Raw genomic sequence first — 19,069 nt, forward strand, 5'->3', positions numbered from 1 at the left:
TATTACTTTGTCCAGACCGGAAGTGTGAAATTTGCATTTTCTCTGTCCAGTGTATATTTTAGGAAACACGCTTATGCTCGTGGGTCTCTTAAAGTCATTTTTCAGAATCTGATGTGTAAGGAATCAGAGCAGGAAGGGGTGGATGGCGGGAGGCTGCGTGTTCGCGTTGGGGGGAGGTTTGTGACCCACACCCAGGGTCTCAGCGGGGACGCACGGCCGGGGGGGCTGTGCTTCCCCCTCTGTGTCTGCCACTCTCGCCCTACAAGCAGATTGCTAGCATAGACTTGTAAATAACTTGATTCACGCATAGTCTTGTCAGATCTGTGCAAAATGTGTGAAGTATGGGCAAGTCAAATAAGGCTCCAATTCAAGCTTATCTCCAAAGAATGACAATGGCTAAATATTAATATTTCTTTATGTGAGCATATTGAAACAACCGATTTGTAAATATAGTAAAAGTTACAATGAATGGGCAAGTTTATTCTGCTTCTTCTGTTTCGGTCACTTTGAAGCCTACGCCCCATTCGTGTTCAGTTCGATACAACGAGTAGATTTTGCAGAATGGCCGGCTGCCCTCTAAGGAGGATGGAGAAAATAAGTTATTTTATGTTAATTCATATAGACCGAGTGTCGCAGAATCATAACGCTGCTAAATGTGAAAAGGTGGAAGTGATCTCTCCGGACAGGACTTCCCTGTCTGCGTGATGCTTTTCTGGAGGGGAGGGGCCTGTGTGTGTGATGTATTGGGCGTCATTGTGGTCTATCAAGTGGTCGTCTGCTCAGTCTGGAGTTTGTGTTTTTGATTCCTGAAGAGGTGGTTGGGAAGGCATGTCTTCTTTAAATCCATTCTTAAAAGTCATAGAGAGGGCTTCCCTGGTGGCGCAGTGGTTGAGAGTCTGCCTGACAATGCAGGGGACACGGGTTCGTGCCCCGGTCCGGGAGGATCCCACGTGCCGCGGAGCGGCTGGGCCCGTGAGCCATGGCCGCTGAGCCTGCGCGTCCGGAGCCTGTGCTCCGCAACGGGAGAGGCCACAACAGTGAGAGGCCCGCGTACCTCAGGGAAAAAAAAAAAAAAAAGTCATAGACAAACCCTGCCCAGCTTTGGAGCCCGGGAAGGTTTTCGTGTCAATCAGTAAGAAATGCCGTCTTAACACCGGATGATGGATCGTTTCCCACCTTTCCAAGCCTTCAGCAGTTTGGGAAGCTGACTTTATGTCGCTGGGTATTTTGGTCCTGCCCTCTGCCTTCTCCCTGGAGAAGAGGGAAGGATGAGACGGGTTTGTGATCAGGGGTGTCCCAGCAGTGTCCCCCTGTGTGTCACCGTCTGGACAGGACTGGGTGCCCTCCAGCCCCGGGCATGAAGGCTTCCCACCTGGGGGCAGCGGCAGACACCTCCCTGCTCCGTGTCTGACAGCTGGTGGCCCTGGGCACTCCAGGAGGGACTGGGGGCCAAAGTTTCCAACCACAGGCTTCTGCGGATCTCCCGATGGCACGTTGAAAGTCCCGGGTCTGAGGCCCCTGGTGTGCAGGGTCCCTCCCAGCAAACGAGCAGGTAGAATGTCTAGGCTGGGCTCTGACAAGTCTGCACAAGTTCTCTTCAGCAGGTGTACCCAGCTGAGGCTCAAGCTGTGAAGGACATTAAAAACATTTCAGCATTTGGGCGGAAGGAGCGTGCAGGGCGGCTTCACCTGGCTGGTCCAGGCACTGCCTGCCGGGGAAGCTGGGGGTGGTCTGCAGCCTGGGGCACCGGGGCCTGGGTCCCCCTGGAACCACGGGAAGGCGTGGCTGTCAGTGGCTGCTGTCTTACTTTACTGTTTAGCAAATGCACTTGATAAAGATGGTCCGTAACTTCGCACGTTCCACTCTTCATTCCTGAAATTTCAATCAGGGGTACTCCATTTGGATGTAAATCGCTCTCTTCGGCCACAGAGGAATTTACAGAGGAATTTAAATGTCTGTCTGCATTATGGGGCACCGCTGTGTGTGACTCCCGAGAGAATAGAGGTCCTGTGCCCCGTGGCCCCGCCTAGTTGGGGCCCCGCCGGCTGCTGGCATCTTGCTCGCGGGCCCTGCGATGCGGAGAGGGATGTGTGCGTTCTCCGGTGATGCAGAGACACGCGCGGCCTGTGCACGAGGCGTGCAGAAAGCACCCAGGCAGGATGCTCTGGGCAGGGTCTGAGAACTGTTAGCTTTAAATGGCCCTGAGTTACCCCCTCCCAAAGAAAACCACAATTCTGCTTCTGTTCCGCTTCTAGCCAATGAAAACAAGTTTATTCATTTTTTTTTTTCCCTCCCGAGAGCTCTTCGCCCTCGTGTTTGTGCATTCATGGCTTGTTTACTTACTGCTTGAAGTTGCAATTGCTGGTGATGTCATTCATGGGTGTAGTTTTGAATGGAGGAGACGCCGTGACGGCAGATCGATGTGCTCAGAGATTCCCAGTGCACAGGGCTGCCAGGCCTAGGGCTTTGTCATTCACAGCACAGCGTGTGGTTACCCGTGTACATCATTGAAAGGTGCGGGAAGAAGGCAGAAGGACCCGGCCCCAAGGTGCACATCCTGCCAGCAGCACGTGCTTGCTGTGTGTGGAAAAAACATTTTTTGTGTGTGTATATATACTTTTTCTGTTTGTACTACTTAGTTATATAGTGTATGCATAAAACCTCTTTTGGTGGTTTCCCCATGCCCAGTGAGAAATCTAGGGCAGAAGAATAATGTCCCCATTTTCCTAACAGGGAACACCCTGGTGGGTGCTGCCTGCTGGGCCTGGGGACCCCCGACTCTGGTGAGGCCAGTGGCTCTCCACACTCGCATGTCCTTGAGCCGTGGGGACGGTTGCCCTGAGTCCTTCCTGAGCTCCCAGCAAGGCTCCTGAGGTGGCCGGTGGTAGGAATGGGTGTCCACCTGTGCCAGGGCAAAGGACACGGCCCTCAGCCTCCTCACTGCTGGGAGATCCTGCATCTCAATGTAAAGGCCAGGTGTACGTCTGCACAAGGTGTGTTCTTCCCCCCGAGCCAGGACGCTGGCGTCCGTATCAGTGAGGTGTCGTCCACGGGAGGGAATGTACTCGCAGTCTGGAGGTGGAGGCTGCTCAGGCCCTGTGGGTCTGTGCCCAGCAAGACAGCTCGGGGCGCTGGCTGGGCTGGTGGTGGGTCACAATATGTTTCCCCCCATTTTTTCTAATCCTTTCTTTTTTTTTCTTTTTCTGTGACGACAGACAAGCACTTCACAAATCCCGTTTTCAGAACATTTCCAAATTATTGCATTATCATTATGTATAAGCCAGAGTAAATTTCAGATTCCTGAAGGTGTACCTTTTTAACTGTACTCATAAGTACGTTTCCTGTTAGTGATATCCTAGAGGTAATTTGAGTTACATTTGGCATAATTTCAGACTTCCAGAAAATGCTTATTTCAGTTTCAATAATAAAAACAAAAAAGGTATCAAATTATAAAATGAAGAAAACCCAGTAGCAACTCTTAAATATTTAAATATTCGAAGGAAAGAACGGCTCATTTGAAATGATACGTAACAGGATATTTGGGGATGGATATATTTTGAACAAACTGTTATTCTACACTCCCTTAAGTTCATAGCAAAACTATAATATTTAGGTTTGAGAACCTCAGATAGACACAATATAAACATTTTTATAGTGTACAAAAATACACCCCTGAGGGAGAATTACACCGTTCATAGGATATGTGCAATTTTAACGCAGGTTCCATCAGTTGGCCCAGATACTGTTTCAGAGGGTAGGAACGTAATGCTTCTAGTCACGTTCTCAAATGACTCAAGCAAGAGAAGAGATTTGGGCCCTTTCTGAATTGCAGATCTATCATATATTAACTTTACTTATCATGTTCAAGTTGAAAGAGTAGTACTGTAGGATATATTTAGTAATAATGAGATTTCTTCAGGACTATGGTGTTATGCATGGAATATCAAGTGGAAGAGTAAGGAAAACTAATTCCTAAAGTGTGTGCTAGCTTCATAAATGATTTTATGACTTGCTTCCTCCTCCGTAGGGTCTGTAACAGGATAGCAGGCTTTTAAGTCAATGGGATTGCATCTCTGAAGCACGTAAGCCTGCCGATAATTTTCAGAGGGGGTATCAATTAGTCTCCAGGTGTAACCCGCAGATGGAAATGTACGTTGTAACTTTCACAAATTTACCCTTCTTTCTCCTCCTTGTCTTCCTCGTGTCCTGGGACACAATGTCTCTGTCACCATCACTCAGCTCCACTGTTAAAGTGAGAAACAGCCGTGTCCAAGTGAGTGAACGTGGCTGTGTTCCAATAAAACTTTATTTCCAGAAACAGGCAAGGACCCGATTTGGCCGTACTCTGCTGACCTCTCTCTTAGAAGGCCACTCTCGCGTGAGACGACAAAGGTTTTCTTTTCTCTTGGGCCTCAGACAGTCCTAAAGTTCTGTGCTCCTTTAGAAGATTTTATTCTGCTTTTCTGCCTATGAGAAATGGCGTGAACCACATGGGTTTTTCTTTCTGTTTAGCTCGTCAGAGCTTCGTGAAGGACCTAACAGGCATGTGCTGTATGCTGGGGACCGAGGTGGTCCAGGCCCTTGACCAAGCAGGAGAGATAGTTGCACGAAGCAGAAACGCACAGTTTGCAGGGTTCGGTGTCTTCGGGGAGTTGACAAACAGCTGATGGTACCGTGTAAAGGTTTAAACTCCAGGACCCAAATGGAAGTTCCAGACCTCCCCTCACTCCTTCCCGAGTCCTCCCGTCTTTTATTCGCAAAAATGGGGGCTGCATTGTCGGCTCCCAGTGCAGCAGTGAGGAAAGTTCTGGGAGAAGTTAAGGATCGTCCTTTCCTGCTGATCAGCTCCAAGGCAGCGGGCAAGTCACCAAGGCTCCCTCATCTGGTTTTTACCTAGAAAAGGTCTAACGTTTCATAATTTAAGAGAAGGGTCCACCAGCAATTTAAGGACATTTTTGCTTCTCGGGTGTTTGCGTTAGGGCATGATAATAGTTCTCCGATGATGCTAGAAAACTCTTGCCATAAAAGGGTAGCTTCCAGGATCCACACACCAGGCTTTTCAATAACAAACAGAAAAGGAATGGATACTTACGTATTACAACATAAAGTTGGTGTAGGCTGTTCACTATAAAGTTTACGCTGGTTGCTGTGGGTGAAACTTGGACAGTGGGGGGAAATTTGAAGTGCGATAACAGTCTAGGACACCTGATTGCTCTAGTCTTTGGTGATTAAGACAAGGTCTTATGGGAAGGATTAAGCAAGAGCTAAAGAAGGAGAGATGCCTTTCATTAACCCCAGCCTCACGTGAGAACTTGGTTGTCTCATCCTGTTTCACGTTGTGTCATTAGCATCAAGTTGCAACTTGATGCTGGGAAATGTCTTCAATAACAAGCATTCCGGATGAAATGATTTCAATTGTCAGTGGAAATGATGAGCTCAACTCCAAGAAGCTTCTAAATCTTTCACGAGTCGGGTTGGTGAAGTCAGTTACTGAGCCCGTTTGTCCCGGGGACCCTGTGCTTCCATATTTTCCTTTTAAGTTATTTTTTTTTTTCCACTTGCAAAGTTCAAGTAACCGTTTTTCTTAGAATCCCTGGCTTATCACACCCGACCTTACTTTTTTTTTTGTATATTCTAAGAGTGTTTTTGCTTCTAGTAAAGTGAGGAGATACTGAATTATCAGGTTGACTTTTCTAGGAATTTCTCATGTAACAGAAAAGTTTATTTTCTCCTGTCATTCTGTGTTTAACATAAAAAGTCTCAATGGGCCTGAAGGACATGTTTGGGCTCACCATAGGGTTTATATATTTTTTTTCAATCATAGTTACTACTAGAAATATAAATTTTAATCTTAAGAAGTCTAACGTTTCATTCTTGTCACGCACATAAGTGTCTGCACTGGTCCTCATTCAGATCTGCCTGAAAATAGTAAGTCACTGGTACCTGCGACGTGGGTTTGCTGTCTGTTTTGTCCACTGCTGCTCACCCAGGGCCCATGAGACCAGGCCCCGTTCCCTCCTGCTGTGCCGTGGAGCCCCACACGGGACTCTGTCTGCATCCAAACCCAAGTAATCGTAAGAAATCATTTAAAAAAGAGCCGTGAGTGAGAACACGCTCCCAGAATGCTGCTTGAGTTTGTTTGCCAGAGCACATCTACCCGATGTATTTCTGAAACCTTCTCGACCCGACGCTCACTGCATTTTCCACTGAAGTGTTTGCGATCTCGGAGGCCAGCTCGGCGGTGGTGTGATGTGGCCGTGTTCTGACATCCGAGCCTTCCGTGGCTGGGGAGCTCCCCCACTGGGCTCAAGGACAGAGTTTTTCAGTGATTGTTTTCTTTTTCTTTCCTTTTTTTTTTTTTTTTTTTTAAATAGAGCAAATTGGAGGTGGGACCTTTGTTGACAACACCCGTCCTCATTTGCATTCTGATTGGTCTTTTAAATGGAAGAGAAAGGGCAGAATTAGCGCTGGTCCCTAGGGAGTTAGGATAACTGCATGAGGGACTGTATCCCTCATATGAACATCATTTGTCATATGTCACCGAGTGAAAAGGAAAAGGATAGCTGGGCTGCGTGACATGCCATATGGGACAACGTCAGTCTTTGTGCTGAAAGTTTTTTTTTTTTTCAATCAAATAACTCTAGATTGATGCTTTCCATGAATGAGTTTCTTTACGAAGCAATGTCTAGGCTACAGAACAGTACAGTGTGTAATTATACCGCAAATGCAATGTGTATCAATAAATTTAAATTATTTTAGAAGCATTACATCTAGGAGCAGATTCAGAACTGGTGCATGTTACTCTGTAATTTTCACCAGCAACACATGGTTCTGGCCTTTATTTCTTCTCTGTGTCGCCCCTGTACCCTCACAGTTCAGAGAATGTCTCCCATCTTAATGATATTCACCGTGGAGGAATTGTGAAATTAATCACTGGTTCTTTGCCTCTAGTAGAATTAACATAGGTCATAAAATAAATAAAATTTTGCTGGAATCTCATCGTTACGAAGCATACATATTTAACAGTTGAGGGTGATGGGCTGGCAGTGTTGGAAGATTTTTGTTTCTAGTTGGCTGAACCAGACTGATTTTCAGCGGGAGGGGTAGTTTAACTTACTTTAGAAGGGACTAAATAAAAGGCAAAAGTGGGCTCACATTCCCAGGGCCCCGCTCCCGCCTCCGTCCCCTTCTTCCTGGGATGTGGGACGGAGCGACAGCAGTGAGAGGCGGCTCCTGGCAGGCGCGTCTGGCTTTGCTGGCTGGCTGCTGGCCTGGCCGCAGAGAGCCTGCCCGCTTGGCGCACTTGAGCCCCGAATCCCAGGCATCTTCCACGAGTGGCCCCCTCCTGGTGATCCTAGGTCGGGATTCTTGCTGGGGTGCGTGCAGGAGGATCTCCCCGTGAGTTGGGGGTGAACCCAAGAGGGTTCAGTGGCAGGTGACTTGGGTGGCGTGGACTGAAGTTCGGAGGCTGTCTGCCTCGAGGTGTCTGTGCAAGGCCACTGTTATCTGACCCAGTAGGAGACAGATTGCATCCACGTTGGGTCGATGTGTTGGCTCCAGGGCACATCTATATGCTGAGATATGTGTTTGAAGCACGGCACAGCTCTCGCCCAGACATCTGTCTCTGAGCTGGTGGCCGTCCTCTTTCTGCTGTCCTTGGCCTGAGGCTGCTCACGTCCTTCCCACGTGCCGTGAACGAACCCCCCTCCCTGTGATGGTACCTGTGTGTGCGTGCATGTGCGCGCGTGCTCAGCCCCCCTCCCCAGTCATCCGTGGCTCTCCCTGGCCAGGTGTGGGACCACATCCCTGGCCCTTCCCTTCCGTGGAAGCCTGGGGCTGCTCGGCCCAGGGCTCAGCATCTTAGGGGACCATGTTCCTTACTGTCCCCACATCAAGTTGACTCACTGGGTGGCCGACAGCCCGAATCTCTCTTGTGCCCTTGGAAGAGCTTTCTTCTCCCTTTGCTGGTAACGGCAGCCGAGCATCCTTCAGAATGCAGGTGTTTACAGAGGGCAGCGCACCTTTGAAAGAGTTGCTTCCTTCCCTGCCCAGAAAACAGCTGTCATGTGACTCCCATTCTCTACCTCATCATTCTCCCATGTGCCTCACAGAGGCCCTGCACCGGAGCAGAATTGGAAGTCATGTTGAAAGGTCATTGTGTGAATAAATGCATGAATTATTTCCTTGCTCCTTAGCAGCTCTTTTCTTTCATAATGCTAGTGCTTAGAAATTAAGGTTTTGACAATCGTGTTGTTTGTACCTCAAAAAAATGAAGTTACACATTCAACTTGATTAGAGCTCATGACGGTCTAATGATAGTTATTTCATAGCAAGAAAGCATCCTTAAAAACAGAGCAAAAATGTCCATGGCCCTATGAGTTTGCAGTAAAGGAATGTAAGTTTTTCAGCAATAATTAACTCTGTGTGTTTGAGTTTGAGGGATTAAAGAAGTTACTTGCTTAGCTGTTTTCAAGGTAATGGGGTTTTAGCGTTAACAGGAGACAATTAGGTACATTTAGCTAATCGTTAGTGTAAAAATAAAATAAACTCTGAATAGAAACCTTCTGAAAGTGGACCCACAGGGTAGTACTCCCTCTAGGGTGGCCGTCAGATTCTTTTCACCGTCAGGGCCTGAGTGACAAAATGCAAACTCATTTAGGGTGAGACTCAAGTCCAGGTGGATTTTAGCAAATGCCTGTATTTATTAAGGGACACTAACCTTCAGGTTCTCACCAGAGCCTCTTAGAACCAGAAATCACAATAATGAATAAAATAGCCGGAGACACATCTTCCCTTCGGAGGAACTTTGGGACCCTGTTCTCCATTAAGTTTCATGTGCTGAACAGTTTACTTGTTACATTTCTTAAAGGACGTAAGCTTTTTTAAAAACAATGAAGTGACACTGCCTCAAAATGTCACATTGTAGGGAACTTCTGAAAACGTCATGAAAAGATACAGTATCTGTGTTGCATGTAGACAGCACGTGTCTACACAGGCTCTTGTTTGGGTTCTGCCGGGCTACAGAGCAGGTGCTTACTCTTGGCTGTGGGATACTGGAAGTTTCTCTCTTGCTGGGATTAGTCCTCTGAACTCAAGATGAACAGAAAAGAAGTAGACACACACAAAAAGCAAATCCAGGAGTGTGGTGAGCGCCGAGCGCAGAATTCTGAGTGATTTTAGAGGAATATTCAGAGGTGCAGGTTAAGTAACTACAGCTGCAAAGGAAGACACTGTTCTGTTTACGGTGGGGCGTGACCCGCCGGGCACGCATGTGACCAAGTAGTTACCAGCATGGGGAGTGATGAACAACTTGGCATTTTTGTTTAAAAGCCAAGAGGCTTAAAAAGAGAAAAAAGGCGGTATGCTGTGAAATGTCAGTCAGTCTCTCCAGTCTCTCCTCTAAAGGGACAAACACATCCAGTAAAAATATGCTGAAAACATTGGGGACTGGGAAAAAGTTAAGGAAGTTGGATCTTTCAGCCCAGAAAGAGGGGAGCACTTGAAGCTGGTGAGGGTCCTGCTGGCTCCGCCCAAGGGCAGAGGAAGCGGGTGTGTAACGGGGGCTTATTTTTGAATCTTGGGTCGTTTTAGCAACAGGATAGAGTACCCAGTGGGAAGGGTTTTCCGAGGGCAGAAGTGTGAACGTATTACTTCTCCCACTTTCTTACCGCGACCCACATTGGCATTATCCGTGTAGCTGAGAACACGTGGCGTGGTTTTCATTCTCTCCGCAGCCCTGTGAGGAAAGCAGTGGTTTCTCCCGCTCTGTCCACACGAAGAACTGAGACCTGGGCATTTAAGGGGCCGTTGCCAGGTCGCTCAGCCCCTCTCTCAAGGGTAGAATCATGAATGGTTTTCTTGCATTGAAAATGTGAACCTCACTTTATGGATCTCACAACTCACTGTAAACCCAGTCGCCCTGCTCCTGGGGAAACCGAAGGGGAGTTTACCCATTGAACTCGTCTCTGGAAAACGGAATGAGTAAACGTTTGCTTCCCAAAGTGGATCATTTCCTGGAAGTGACACAGATGGTAAAGGAGGGTTGAGAGGGACCTCGTCTCCCGCAGTAGGATGGCTCTGTGTGCACAGCGGCCCCGCTGACTTCTTTCCTTCCTCTTTCAGAGTGAAGATCTGCCTGGCTTTATCCCCGTGACGACACACATCAGAGAAAAACATGAACAGAAGATGCTCAGCATTTTTTTAAAATCTGAAGCTGCTCAGCTTCCTTTTGAATCTGAGCGATTACCACACGTGGACGCCTCTGGATTAGACGTGGAACCATCTCTGTCCCTCGTTCCCACAGGGGGCATTCATCCTTGTGCTGGTCGTGTTGTGTTTTGTTTTTCGACGAAATTAGCGGAAGGAGTGATTCACGAGAAGATTGGACGTTTTCCTCGGCCTTTTCCGTTGTGGCCAGTGTCTTAATTTCTCCTTAACTTTCATTTTGGCAAAGCAGATATATCCCTCAGCATGCTAGGAGATTCCACCAATTCGCATTAAAGTGGTAAAGTCTGGTATTTACTGGCATCCTCTCAAAACTACCACCGTCCTACCTCAGTTCCAAGTGAAGCCAGATCGGCGTGGTCAGGGGCCGGCAGGACGTCTGGGTACCTCGAGTCCCAGCGCGGTCATCTGCCTCATCGAACAGGCCCGGTACACAGCTGCTTGTCGGACTCCAACCCAGGTACCTGCGTGTTTACTCACAGACAGAGCCCAGCGTGGGACTGACGTTTCCCAACGGAGATGAAATTTGAGATTGGACTTTGAAGATGGATGGATAAATAATAATTATTATATGTAACTGAAGCAACCTACTTTGGAAAACCATCAGCTGTATTGGGGGATGGGGGGTGGGAGGGGCGGGGTCTGGGAAGGGGGTGAGTATCTCTTTTTACCTTTAACAGACTTGTTTAATCTTCTCTCTGTAGATGTTTATGTAGGTACTGCAAATTGCAAACGCCTTTGATGCTATTTACAAGCTCAAACGTCTCTGCTATCCTTAATCCTGAGCTTGCATTTCTCTAACCAAAAATTCACGTAGGCATGCTAGCGGTTCAAGGCTGGTCAAGGGTTTGGCAGGTTTCTTTTAAAATGTATTATCTTTACTATGATGCTATTGTGTCTGGCAACGAGGCTGCCCTCAACAACAACAACAACACACACAGACACACACACACACACACACACACAAAGGAACTGATAAAAGAGGCATTCTGGCCCCTATGTTATTAATAGACAAGGAAGAAGAAAAACAATCTTACAGTACATGTCACTTGTGAAAACAATTCCCGACAAGGCTACCCCTATTGCACATGTTTTCAGTGTGGTGGCAGTTACCGCGGGTGTCACGGAAGACCACTGCCCTTGACCTGCAGGATGTCACGGCATCTCTCTGCTGCCTTGACATGTCGGGGGAGCTCTAGAGCCCCCCTCCCATGTCTGGGTCCCCAGTGCCTCTTCTCTGAGAGTCCTGTAGAGGTTACACGAATTCATTGGAGATACGAGTTGTGTTTTTTTGGGGGGGGGGGTGGGAGAAAAATATATATAAATATATAGATAGATATCACTATAGAATAATGCATTCATAAAATGAGGCTTTTCTAGAGGAAGACCAAAAAATTCAATGTCTTAAACATGTATTTAATCGCAATGCAAAAGTCTTTCTCCTGCCATGCTGACCTTTTAGAACAGAGGATTGTACCGCAAGACAAAGTTGAATGTAAAGTGATCGCCCTGAGCATTTTCCAAGTTTCACTTTTCTAGAGAATCACACAGCACAACAGTGCGTAAACTATACCACGTTAGTTTGATGGTCATTTTCAGTGTGTAATATAGAGAGACTTTATTAAAATGTATAAAATGTCCTAAAGTTTTGGTTTAGTTTTGGGACTCGGGATGGATGGAGTTGCTATGGAAACCACCCCCCCACACCCCCCCCATAGATAGGACTGAACGTGGGCGCTGCTGATCGCAGTGTCTGACTCGTATTTAAGTAGCTCTCCCCATCCTTCACGTGGTCCTGCCACCCTTCCCATGGTTCATGTTCCTCCTGCAACTTTAAACAAGCGAAGTAAAAAGTTGATAATATACTAAATTTTCTTCTATCCTGTACATTTCAAAAAAAAAGGCATATGCAATATTTACATTTTTAATTTAGTTTACAGAATGGAACCAAAATGTATAAATGTTATGTTTGTTAAAACTTCACAATGTATATTGGGTCTTTGTACATTTTGCCTGACTTACCTTAAATTTAAAATATTTTTTGCTATATAAACTTTAACAGTTATTAAACAGTGTTTTCTTTTGGGGTACGTATTGTTTCTGGAGATCAAGATGTTAAATATATTTCTTGCTATTGTGATATGACAAAAGACTGACCTTCTCTTGCTGTCTTCCACTGTCCTTGCTGTACATAAGGGCCTATATGGCACTGCTGGAAACCAGACTCAATGGAACTAGACTAGTGCATTGTATTTAGTCTGTAATGATCATGGATGCTCTCCTTAATAGCCATATGCAATACAATAAAATACATTATTTATGAAATGAAGGAAGCCTGGAGAACGCTTTTTCCTGTGTGGATAATGAAGTTGACATCAAGCCACTCTTCTGGTGTTTGGGGTCGTTCACTAAATATTTGGTTCTTTAAAAACACTTGGTGACTGTGTGACCTCTTCACTTATTATTTGTATTCTGGAAACCAGAAAATACCCCACACATCACAACATTTATGAAAAGTCGATGTGTTCATTAAAAAAATATTTTACTCACTTCACCCAACGTAGAATCATTGCCTGTGTGCTGGGTGCTGTTCTCAGTCCTGTACAGACACTCACTCCTTCATCGTCCCTCACACCCTTCGGTGGTGGCATTCGCCCTCCCATTTCGTAGATGAGGAGACTGAGGCTCACAATGGTGAAAGGACTCGCCGGAGGGCACAGAGCTCACTAGCCGTGGAACCAGGACTCAGACGCAGAAGCACAGCCCCGGAACCTGTGCCCGTGTGCTTGCTGCCATCCTGCTTCCGAGACACGGGCACGGGACAGATGGCATCCAGAGCACGTGGCAGTCAGGTCAGCAGAGCCAAGAGGTGCAGTTCGGGAGGTGGAAGATACGAAAATGGTGTCTGTTGGTTTTCATCAAGGATGGTTTCACCTCCTTGTTAGAAGTCGTTTTTCTGTACCTCCGCTTTACCTGGGCGTTATAGTAATGCAATAACATGGGTGTCGTCTCTTTTGAACAAATAACATCAGAGCGATGGGGAAGGTGATTTTTTTTTTTTTTTTTTTTTTTTTTTTGCGGTACGCGGGCCTCTCACTGCTGTGGCCTCTCCCACTGCGGAGCACAGGCTCCGGACACGCAGGCTCAGCGGCCGTGGCTCGCGGGCCCAGCCACTCCGCGGCATGTGGGACCCTCCCGGACCGGGGCATGAACCCGCGTCCCCTGCATCGGCAGGCGGACTCCCAACCACTGCGCCACCAGGGAAGCCCCGGGAAGGTGATTTTTTAAATGATGGCGTTTAAGCCACAAGACTGGCCTGCATTGTGTGGCATCTGGGAACTTGTCGGTGACGCGCAGCCCGTTGGTGCCCTGACTGATTGTTCCTGGGGGCTCCTGTTCGGCACCGGGAAGAAGGCATGATCTGCAGGGTTTAAAATCCCTGAAATCTGGTATTTTAGTGACGAGAGGGCTGTCATTCTAAGGGAGTCGTACAAGGCAGGAATTGGCGAGTGTATTTACCCAGAAAAGTTGATTGTAAATAAAGAAGCGAGGAGTTGTTTCAAAGTCCCGTAGATGCTGGAACTATTCACCAGAAACCAACTTATAAACTTGGAGGAGAATGCTAGGTTCCAGGGCACCCCGCGCTGAGGGCTCAAGGGCCCCCCTGCACTGTTTTGGGAGAGTTTGACTCTGACCCATTAGTGGTCAGCTTGGAAGATGCACATTGACTCCTGGTGATCTAGTGATGCTGTTACCATCTTCAAGGGTCCGGCAGGATCATAGCTAGTCCGTCTTGAAGCCCCTGAGTCCCAGGTTAAAGATCACTTGGCAAGTTTGCAGGCTCCTTGGGCAGGCGGTTCATTCCTTTGTGTGTCCAAACCCTGAGCTATAGCAGTGTTCGACTTCTTTGTCATTTCCGCTCTTCAGTGCCGCCAGTTGAAAGACAAAGGGAGCCGTTGCTTCTTTCGATCTTGATGACGCTGTGTCCATTGCCCTACCTTTAAGATAGGGCATGTGATGAGTCAGGGTGATTCAGAATTGCCGGGCTGTGTATTTTCTTCATCCACTGATATAACTGCTGTTAGCACTATTGTGGTCTTGGTTAGTATGACCATCAGTGATGTCTGCTATACACGGCCATGCTGTGTCCTAGAAAAGCGAAACATACAAGAGTCACGGTCCTTTTGTCCTCACACGGAATGAACGCTTCCGGGTGTGCTGAGGAGGGGAGATGGGCACCTCCTGTTACAATAATCAAAGATAAGGTTTTAATGAAGTTGCCGTCTCTCTGGCAGTGTTTTCACGGGCCACCTACCTTCACCACCCAGCGAGGCCAGAGGATGCCCAGAAGTGGTCACGCCCACGGCGACTTTGCAAGATTAGAGATCCGGTTCATAACTGTCCTGCGGGGTGTGCAGAAACAGGTTTTCCCCTAAAAGAGCGAGGGAGGCCAGTTAATTTGCGAGGGCACCAGACGACAAACCCCAGGGAAGGGTCTGTCTTTGCAAAGTTCTTTCATCTGTGTGGATGTGGTCATGCCCCTCTCAGACTCCTTGTGAGGGAGGAAGGGAAGCCCTGGGCTAAGACCCAGACGGGCCCTCCCTGCAGGACCCCGTGGTAACAGGACCCTCTCGTGAACGAGCTCCTGTCCCGCGAGAAGCACCTGCTGGCAGAGTTCGGGAGATGCTGCCTGGCCGTTTCCCTCCATCCTCTTTTCCCATCAGGGAGCTGAGCCCTGGTGGCGTTTATCCCAACCACCAAAGCCAGCCTGGGCTCTTCCTCTTCCTCTGGACCATGGCCCTCCCTGGGAAGGGAGGGAGGAGAAGGGACGACCCCCCCCACCTCCCCCCCCACCACCGCCCCTGCCCAGCAGCCCTCCTGCTGCCCATTCCCAGCCCTAACGAGGCCCCAGCAGCCGCCAGGCTTTCCAGGATCTGCTGGAGACGTCAGCTCCTCCCTGGCAGGCAGCCAAAGTTTTGTTTACTGCTCTCAAAGCAAACCCGTGCTGCTTCCTCCCGTCCGGTCTATTTTTTGAAAACACTCAGCTCTTGGCTCACAGACATCGCTTCCTGCTTTCATCTGCTTGGCCTGGACCAAGGACGTCCGGCCAGAGGCCAGAGCAGCCCTCCAAGGTCAGGACCACTGGTCTTGCAGAAACACAGAGGCCCGGGGAATCCTCTTCTTCTCACTCCCCTCCGAGTTACTTACCAGGCTGACCTTTGAAGACTCACGTGAAGGGGAGTGTATCCCACTTGGGCCACGGGATGTAAAGTCGATAATACATCTGTCTCCGGCTCAGCCGTGCCCTCAGCCACCTTGATTTTTGCCAGATGGCAGCCCCCGGGGTGGTCCTCCAGGGCTTGCCTGAATTCTGGAGTCGCGCTGCTAATGGCCCCTTTCTGGCCTCCTCCAAAGGGTAACTGAACACGGCAGGAAGCTTTTCATCACATACTTTTCCAGCAGGAAGCGAAGTTGTTCCACTGCAAGGATAGTGAGTAAACCCCTCCCTCCACTTAGCCTTCCTCTGCACAGACTCCCATCAGTCATAGGGATGTTGTTTCCCTTCCACTGAACGTTTTCTCCCGACTACCTGGGGGCATCCAGGTGTGGCTGAAAATACGCTCCATCCCGGAGTAAATGCCACACCTGAGGGCAGTGAACAGCCGTGCAAGACAGCTGGGCAGGGCACCGATGCTCACAGTAACCTGAGCTGTTTACCTGGTGACTCAGGAGAGATGCAGGGGCCAGGTGGCTGGCTTGTTGCAAAGGATGCCGGGGTGCTGATTCCCTAAGTTCTCTGGAAAGAGGGTTTCACACGTCCTCATTCTTTCTGGACGTCATGGGTTCATTACCCTGCTCGCTGAGCTCGTATCTTGGGGAAGAAAATAAGACTTTTCATGACATGCCTTGGCATTCAAGGTCTGGTAGAAAGGTGAGACTTGTAGTGATTGAAAGGCACCAAAATGAACATGTCAGGAAGTTGAAAACATAGGTTGAAATGGTTTCTGTGTCATTTTCTAGAAAATAACTTCTCATCTTTGTTTGTTGCTATAGACGGGATGTGTGTGTCTCTTCCAGATTCCTTTGTTGAAACCTACGTCCCTGGGTGATGGTGTTGGGAAGCAGGGCCTTTGGGAGGTGAGGGGGTCATGGGTGGGATTAGGGCCCTTATGAAAGAGGCCTGAGATGGCCCCCTTCTACCACGTGGGTACAATGAGGAGTCTGCAACCCAGAAGAGGCCCTCACCAGACCCTGCCCAGGCTGGCACGTGGACCTCGGAATTCCAGCTTCCAAAGCTATGCGCGATAGGTTTCTCCCGTGTTTAAGCTGCTCAGTTTACGGTACTTTTGTTACCGTAGCCCAAACAGACTGAGACTTTTGTAAAGTGCCCACCCACCTAGGATGTGAAAATGGCTAAAAGGATGATACACAATTCAAAGTCAAAGCCAGGAGACGGCGAAGAAGGATGCTTTTGCTTTTCTCAGTCTCTGGCACTTGGACATTGCAGGGAGCTGTCTCGGGGCCCAGGATAGAGACCAAAGCCTGGGTCCGAGTCTCGCTTGGCATTGGACGGATGGCTTGGAGCCCTTCGGCAGCCACGGGTAGAGGGGAGACCTCCCAGCCCTGCTGTGCCCTCAACATGGTGAACAAGCATGAAGGATCTCCAGAGAGCGAGTGAAGCCTCGTGTCAGGAAGTGTTAGAGCCACATGGGCCACTCCTGTGACACCAGCCACCTGCCCTGCTTTGCTGTGGTTTTGTATTTTTTTAATTTTTCTTTTATACTGGAGTATAGTTGATTAACAATGCTGTGTTCGTTTCAGGTGTACAGCAAAGTGATTCAGTTATACACATACACGTATCTATCCTTTTTTCAAATTCTTTTCCCATTTAGGTTATTACAGAGGATTGGGCAGAGTTCCCTGTGTTATACAATAGGTCCTTGTTGATTATCTATTTTAACTAATCCCACTTTGTTTTGATTGATATAATCAGCGGATAAGGATAGAATCCTTTATAGGAAAAACAGGATCCCATGATTTCCTTCATAACGTGCTGCCCATGAATCCACTCCCAGGACACACAGCTATCCTTTGCTGATCGCGTCTTTTTTGCTGCTACAGATGTTTCCCAGCCAAGCCACGTGTCCACCAGTTACTGCCCGTGGCACGTGCTTCTTCTGGAACCTCGTCTGTGACTACGTCCCCTGGGCTTTCTTCCGTAGTATCATTGCTCTGTGGTCCAGAGCTGCTCTTAGCCAAGGGCCCTCCTGCAGTTTGAGGATGGAATCCCCACTTGCTTTTGACAAAGGGAAACGCTGACCAGCAGATTGAGTATAAAAAGCAGAAGATCCTCTTGTACTGAAGTCTTTGCTGAGTTATTCAAGAAACGACTTCTCCAGACCTAAAGAGAGGATCTGGAGTGAATATGGAATCAGCTGTCCTGGAAAAATCTGAGGCTAAAATAAGTACCGTTTGATAAAATAATTGAACAACGTTCTTGGGTTTGATGTCCCAAGGCGTGGTGTTAGGTAGTCGGCAGAGAAACTGGTTCCTTATATTACAGGATAATCTATTTCATATCATGTAATATACCACCGTAGCCACAAAACTTTTGAGCGAAGCTAGGTTAAATAAATTTAAAATGATAAAACATATTACGTGACTTAATGTTACAGTGTCTTCAATCATTTTCTCTTTTCTTATCACGTATAAAAAAAAAACACAATTAACAGAGAATGAAAAGGAGGCGGGATTAACTAGGATTCGGGGAAAGAGATTCTCCTGTGTGACACTAAGCAAACTCTTCTGCCTCTCTGGGCCTCATTTTCCTTACACGTGAATTATCTCAAAGGGGATTGAATTAGATTCATTCAGCAAATACCTCTACTAATCACCTACCCTGTGTCAGGCACAGGTCTTTCATAAAAGTTCATTAATTTTATAATAAGTGACAAGCACGAAAATAAATCATATAAGAAACTCTAGATCCTTCCCCCAATTCCCTAAATGACATTCTACGTGACAGACCATCGTATCAAGTGGCAACTCATTCGGCCTTATCAGGAGTTGTAAATGACCCAATGCCAAGACTTCACGCTCCGAAGTTCCCTGCCTGACGACAGACGCCACCGTAGCACCATTTTTCTTTGTCTCCTTCCTCTTCCCCAAGCTTCAGGCATACATTTACTGCAAAAACGCTCCCACGTATGTCCCTCTCCGGCCCCGCCCTGCATCTCCCCCCTGAGATGTGACCCCCGTCTCATCAGGAAAAGGAGTCTGTTTCTCCACTCCTGAGTCAGGCCGGCCGTGACATGCTGTGTCCAGGAGGATGCTGGCACAAATGACAGGGACCGAACCTGGTCGTCCCCAGGACCGGCAGCTTCCGCTTGCCCCCCTGGAGCCTGAGGTCGCCGTGGAGCAAGCCCAGGCTGGTCTGTTGGCTGATGGGGGACCACACACAGCAGATACCCGTCAGGCCGGTTGTCCCAAAGCCTTCTGAGAGCCCAGGCTAGACGAGAAGTCACCCAGCTGACTCAAAGACTCCCAGCCCGCCCTTCGGAGCAAAGGGGAAGGTCTGTCTGCCACTGGGCTTCCCTGCTTGTTCGGTGACAAGAAGGTCTCCTCTTGAACATGCCCCACTTCCCCCCGTGCCGTCCATGGTTACGACACTGCCCCTCGCTTTTCTCTATGTCCCCAGCCCATCCTCCCTGCCACCCCGTGGTCTCAGGTGCACATTTAACCTGAAGCAGGTGGGCAAGCATAAATAGAGTCAGGAGATCGGTCCAGAAAGGCCCGACAGGTTTCACCTTCTTGGCCCAGAGGACCCTGTGGTCAGGGCCTTCCC

General features: G+C 48.3%; 1 protein-coding gene across 1 annotated transcript in view; it reads left to right on the top strand.

The window, feature by feature from the left end:
• Positions 1-12,528, top strand: part of IRS2 (insulin receptor substrate 2) — a gene marked incomplete at its 5' end in the record, with an annotated part of 29,632 nt that extends 17,104 nt beyond the window's left edge. The window contains one exon of the mRNA XM_082675901.1: positions 10,123-12,528. Coding sequence (XP_082532027.1) covers positions 10,123-10,127 — 5 coding nt within the window. The 3' untranslated portion in view covers positions 10,128-12,528. The remainder of the gene's footprint in view (positions 1-10,122) is intronic.
• Between the last annotated feature and the right edge of the window lie 6,541 nt (positions 12,529-19,069).

Source organism: Grampus griseus (assembly GCF_964374135.1).
Source record: "Grampus griseus genome assembly, chromosome: 18".
Taxonomy (NCBI): domain Eukaryota; kingdom Metazoa; phylum Chordata; class Mammalia; order Artiodactyla; family Delphinidae; genus Grampus; species Grampus griseus.